The sequence below is a fragment of the Cebus imitator genome, unplaced genomic scaffold (genome assembly GCF_001604975.1).
Source record: "Cebus imitator isolate Cc_AM_T3 unplaced genomic scaffold, Cebus_imitator-1.0 Scaffold440, whole genome shotgun sequence".
Lineage (NCBI taxonomy): Eukaryota > Metazoa > Chordata > Mammalia > Primates > Cebidae > Cebus > Cebus imitator.
In genome coordinates, this window is record NW_016107755.1 from 345301 (window position 1) to 351174 (window position 5874).

Below are 5874 nucleotides of genomic sequence, written 5' to 3' on the forward strand. Positions count from 1 at the left end.
CACCCGCCTCGGCCTCCCAAAGTGCTGGGATTACAGGCTTGAGCCACCGCGCCCGGCCATTGCCTGTTCTTAACAGCCAAGGTGATCTTGTTAAAAACAAAACAAAAAAAACCAAAAAAAAAAAACCAAGATCACAGCCAAAGTAATCTTGTTTTTTTTGTTCTTGTTTTTTTTCAGACTGAGTCTTGCTCTGTTGCCCAGGCTGGAGTGCAGTGGTATGATCTCTGCTCACTGCAACCTCTGCCCTCCCAGTTCAAGTGATTCTCTTGCCTCAGCCTCCCAAGTAGCTGGGATTACAGGCACCCACCACCACAACCGGCTAATTTTTATATTTTTCGTAGAGACCTCAGGTGATCCTGACCTCAGGTGATCCACCCACCTTGGCCTCCCAAAGTGCTGGGATTACAGGTGTGAGCTACCATACCAGGCCTGATCTTATTTTTTACTTAAAAGTAAAAGATAGTCATTGCTGCAGCCTATAAGGCCCTTCCTTCCCCATTACCTCTCCAATCTCATCTCCTACCATACTCACCCCTCACTCATGCTGCCCTAGACACAGGCTATTTGCCCTTTCAGGCAAACTCCCACCTCACGGCCTTCACACTGGTGGTACCCTCTGTCTGGGATGCTCTCTCTGTCTGCTCTCTCTCCAGGTATTACTTGGCTTCTTTTTTTGAGACAGAGTTTCACTTTGTTACCCAGGCTGGAGTGTGCAGTGGTACCATCTTGGCTCACTGCAGCCTCAACCTCCTGGGCTTAAGCGATCCTCCTGCCTCAGCCTCCCAAGTAGCTGGGACCACAGGTGCGTGCCACCACACCTGGCTAATTTTTGTATTTTTTGTAGAGATGGGGTTTCACCATGTTGCCTAGGCTAGTCTCAAACTCCTGGACTCAAGTGATCTGCCCACCTAGGCCTCCCAAAGTACTAGGATTGCAGGTGTGAGCCACTGTGCCCAGCCTTGGCTTTTCTGACTTCCTTTCAGTTATTGCTCAAATGACACATTCTCTGTGATGATCCCCTTTCAACCTGCAACCCCACATACTCCCATCCCCACCTTATGAGTACTCCCAAGCCCTCTTAGTTGCTCTCATTTTTCCAGAACACATATTAACCATAGTATATTCTTGTTTATTATGTTTGTCTCTCATATTCTCCCAGTGAGAATATAAGCCCTATCACTAAGATAGGCACTTTTGTCAGTTCCTTTTTTTTTTGAGACAGAATCTTGCTCTATTCCCTAGACTGGAGTGCAGTGGCTTGATCTCAGCTCATTGTAACCTCTGCCTCCCAGGTTCAAGCGATTCTCCTCCTGAGCAGCTGGGATTACGGGCGCACACCACCACGCCTGGCTAATTTTTGTATTTTTAGTAGAGATGGGGTTTCACTATGTTGGCCAGGCTGATCTCGAACTCCTGGCCTCAGGTGATTCGTCAACCTCAGCCTCCTAAAGTGCTGGGATTACAGGTGTGAGACATCGCGCCCAGCCCTTTTTTTCTTTTTGGGATAAAGTCTGGCTCCGTCACTCCGGCTGGAGTGTAGTGGTGTGGTCTTGGCTCACTACAACCTCCACCTCCTGGGTTCAAGCAATTCTCCTGCCTCAGCCTCCTGGGTAGCTGGGATTACAAGCACCTGCCACCATGCCCCATTAATTTTTGTATTTTTAATAGAGATGGGATTTCACCTTGTTGACCAGGCTGGTCTTGAACTCCTCACCTCAAGTGATTCACCCACCGCAGCATCCCTGAGTGCAGGGATTACAGACGTGGGCCACTGCACTTGGCTTTTTTTTTTTCTGTCTCTCTCTGTGGCCCAGGCTGTAGTTTAGTGGTGCGATCTTGGCTCACTGCAACCTCTGCCTCCCAGGCTCAATGAGTTTCCCACCTCAGCCTCTTTAGTAGCTGGGACTACAGGCTTGTGCTACCACATCTGGCTAAATTTTTTTAGGATGGAGTTTTACTCTTGTTGCCTAGGCTAGAATGCAATGGTATGATCTCAGCTCACTGAAACCTCTGCCTCCCAGGTTCAAGTGATTTTTGTGCCTCAGCCTCCAGAGTAGCTGGAATTACATGTGTGCGCCACCACGCCCAACTAATTTTGTATTTTTCGTAGAGATGGGGTTTCTTCTTGTTGGGCAGGCTGGTCTCGAACTCCCGACCTCATGTGAACCACCTGCCTTGGCCTTCCAGAGTGCTGGGATTACAGGTGTGAGCTCCCGTGCCCAGCTTTTTTGTATTTTTGGTAGAGACAGGGTTTCGCCATGTTGCCCCAGGCTGTTGTCTGTTTCATTGAGTAAAGCATTCCTAGTGCCCAGAACACTGCCAGGCACTCAATATTTGTTGGATGAATGGATAACATTAGTAACATTTTGTTGACTTAGTTATAAACAAGACCTCCTTCCCCATATTAGGCCAAAGCTCCCTGAGGACAGGGAATATATATTATTCTGGACCCTTAATAAATATTGACTGACTAGATGAATAATGGGCTGTGTGAAAACAGGGAGGTGAAAATAAGCTGGCTATGTTTCGGTTGGAAATTAGGTGTAAGGGTCAGGTGCGGTGGCTCATGCTTATACTCCCAACACTTTGGGAGGCTGAGGCGGGCAGATCACTTGAGGCCATGAATTCAAGACCAGTCTGACTAACATGGTGAAACTCCATCTCTACTAAAAAATACAGAAATTAGCCAGGCATGGTGGCGCATGCCTGCAATCCCAGCTACTTGGGAGGCTGAGGCATGAGAATCACTTGAACCCTGGAGGCAGAGGTTGCAGTGAGCCACTATTGCGCCACTGCAATCCAGCCCGGGCAACAGCAAGTCTCCATCTCACCAAAAAAGAAAAGAAAAAGAAAATTAGGTGTAGGAAACAACTTTTGGTAAAGAATAAAAATTAAGTCCGGGCATGGTGGCTCACACCTGTAATCCCAGCACTTTGGGAGGGTGAGGCAGGTGGATCTCTTGAGCGCAGGAGTTCAAGACCACCCAGTGCAACATAGTCAGACCTCATCTCTACAAAAAAATAAAAAATTAGCCAGGCATGGTGGTGCATGCCTGTAGTCTCAGCTACTGAGGAGACTGAGGTAGGAGTATCGCATGAGGCCCAGAAGGTGGGGCTGCAGTGAGCCAAGATCCTGCCACAGCACTCCAGCCTGGGCAACAGTAGGAGATTTTCCCAAAAAAAAAAAAAAAAAAAAAAAATAAAAACCCTCCAAAAAAAAAAAAAAAAAAAAAAATTGGCCAAGCGTGGTGGCTCATGTCTGAAACTCCAGCACTTTGGGAGGCTGAGGTGAGCGGATCACAAGGTCAGGAGTTTGAGACCAGACTGGCCAATACAGTGAAATCTCGTCTCTACTAAAAAAACAAAAATTAGCTGGGTGTGGTGGCGGGCTCCTGTAGTCCCAGCTACTCGGGAGGCTGAGGCAGGAGAATTGCTTAAACCTGGGAGGCGGAGGTTGCAGTAAGCCAAGATCACGCCATTGCACTCCAGCCTGGGCAACAGAGCGAGACTCCATCTCAAAAAAAAAACAAAAAGAAAAATCAAAATAGATGAGAAAGAAATCACCATGAGAGATTGTACCACAACACAAAGAAAGGGCCTGGTTGTAGAAAATGAAACCTATATGACAAGAAGTAAGGAACTCTTGGAAGTCACCACTTCTTTGCCGTAAATAATAAATTCAATGTGAATGCTCAGCGGGGATCTATTCTCTGAAACCTCTAACCTGTGGGACCGTGGTCTCCAGATTGTAGTGCTTATTCAGGAATTTCAGCAGCTTCGGTGAGGGTCGGTCAATGGCCAGTTGGTGTGGTTCCACTCGCTCCTTCTGCAGGGAACAGGAGACTCAGGGTAGGAGGAAGTATGGGGAAAGCATGCCAACAGGAAGCCAGAAGCCTGGGAAGGGAATAGGAGGACATGGGAACATGGGAGGTGGGAGGCAGGGCTTCTGGAAAGGCTCAGGGCAAAGGAGTCCCTAGTTTGGATAAACCAGTGAAGAGATAAGAGATACCTGCAACATATACTGGAAGAGTTCTCGCCCATGGCCATGGCGTTGCACAGACTCATGAATGTAGAAATCCAGGATGCAAAGTGGTTCTACCTCATTATGAGCCTCACGATCATCCTAAGAAGGAAAAAATATGTTTTAGGCCCCCCAGCATCTCTGCTGCCTCCTAACCTCCAGCACTTTTGTTCTCAGGAACCAAGGTATACGAACTCCCAGCTTCCAATAACACTCACCAGTACAAAGAGCTTCTTGTATCCAACTTTGATGAAACCAATAATGGCTCCTTTGCCAGCCCTGTAGGACAGGGAAGATAATGAACAAGCTAGTGGTAACCAGCTGGAAGAGATAGTCAAAGATGGGGGAAGGGCCGAGGGAGGAAGGAATTAAGTATGGGATGGAAGAGCATGTGGCCACTCACGGTCGCGCCGAACTGTCTTTGAGAATATAAACAACATGGCGGTTACTCTGCATCCTCGATGCACTAGTGATGGGAGCGGAAAGATTCTGGGCCTGCAGGGAAGATTAAGTCAGACTTTCTGCAAGTCCCTCCAGAGGACCCAGGCCTCCCTTATCTACCATCCCCACAGAGGTCCCCCTTTACTCCATCTAAAAACTCTCCAGTACCTTGGCAGAAGCCTTGCCCAGTTCATCTATAATGGTCATAATTTGCTGCTGCAGATCAACACTATAAAGAGAGAGGAAATAAACAGTCAGATACTCACTGAATTAGCGGGTCCTGGGCAGTCAGTCCTGGGATCCTGGGAACCTGGGCCACAACTCCAACCCAGGTTCAACACTGAAGGCTCCCTGCCTTTGCCTGGGAGTCTTCCAATCTGATTTCCCACCCCACCCTTCTGAAACCCAAAGTTCTGTCACCCATTTCAAGGTGGCACACTCCCTCCGCCCTTAAGGTTATTGTGAGGAAGCAGAAAGGCCGGTCAACCACATCCTTTGGTTGGGACATTTGGGGCCCGGGCCGAAAGGTCACAGATCCAAGCGCTGATCAATCCCACTAGGCCCAGGGTCAGAGGTCACCAAAAAGGTAGCCCAGGACACCAAAAGGAGCGGTCACTCGTCAGTGAGAAGGGGGCGTGGTGCCTGGAACAGTTTTGGAGAGGAACCGGGAGAAAAGGGCCATGGGGCGGGTTTGAGCTGTCACCGGGCCGGCGTTGTGGTTCCGGGTCGGCGGGCTGGGGGCCTCAGGTGCTGGTCCAGCACCGTGATCCGCTCCGGGAACAGCGCGTCCACATCGAACGGGAACTCCATGGCCCATTGTGCGCGGCCGGACCCGCCCCACACGACGTCACTTCCGCCCCTCCCCTCGCCGCGCCTCCCCTCGGAGTCTTTACTTCCCGGAGCCCCGCCTGTTAGACCCTGCCCCTAGCTTCCAGGCAACTGCCCAGGGTCCGTATTTTTCTTGCCAAACCAGCTGTGTCCCTAGCAGTGCCACTCCTTCCCATCCCTGCATCCCATGGCAGTTGAGTGCCGTCGTGACCTATCTTCATTGGCCCAGTGCCTCACTGTCCAACCTTTTAGCCCCTCAGTGAACAGTGGGCCATGCTGTGAATGTGGAGTGGGGCCCATAACAGGCATCTTGACAGAGTGACACAAGTGCCCAACCCCGGTTTCTGGTCCCAGGCGTTACTGGCAAGGCTGGCTTAAGCTTAACACTCATCCCCCCACAGCACCACCCAATTTGCTTATATGAAGAACATCACTCCCCACTAATGGCATTTATCTGAAACAGCCCAAAGCAAACCAGAGACAGGAGAAAGCTTTATTGTGGAAAAGCTGAGTTGGCAGAAGTCTGAAGCAGCAACAATGTTTAGCCCAGCCCATCTATTGACAATATATAGGGGTTGGGGTTTC

The 5874-nt window shown here is 49.7% G+C and overlaps 1 protein-coding gene across 5 annotated transcripts in view; it reads right to left on the reverse strand.

Annotated features, from left to right (window-relative positions):
- Nucleotides 1-5313, reverse strand: part of ATAT1 (alpha tubulin acetyltransferase 1) — a 22211-nt gene extending 16898 nt beyond the window's left edge. For 4 of the 5 annotated variants that reach the window (XM_037732090.1, XM_017510492.2, XM_017510494.2 and 1 more), the window contains exons 1-6: nucleotides 5165-5313; nucleotides 4630-4690; nucleotides 4424-4515; nucleotides 4239-4299; nucleotides 4009-4122; nucleotides 3724-3825 (exon numbers count right to left, since the gene is read on the reverse strand). In XM_037732090.1, coding sequence (XP_037588018.1) covers nucleotides 3724-3825; nucleotides 4009-4122; nucleotides 4239-4299; nucleotides 4424-4515; nucleotides 4630-4690; nucleotides 5165-5271 — 537 coding nt within the window. In that variant the 5' untranslated portion in view covers nucleotides 5272-5313. The other variant, XM_037732091.1, reaches the window with a different exon arrangement.
- Nucleotides 5314-5874: the final 561 nt, after the last annotated feature.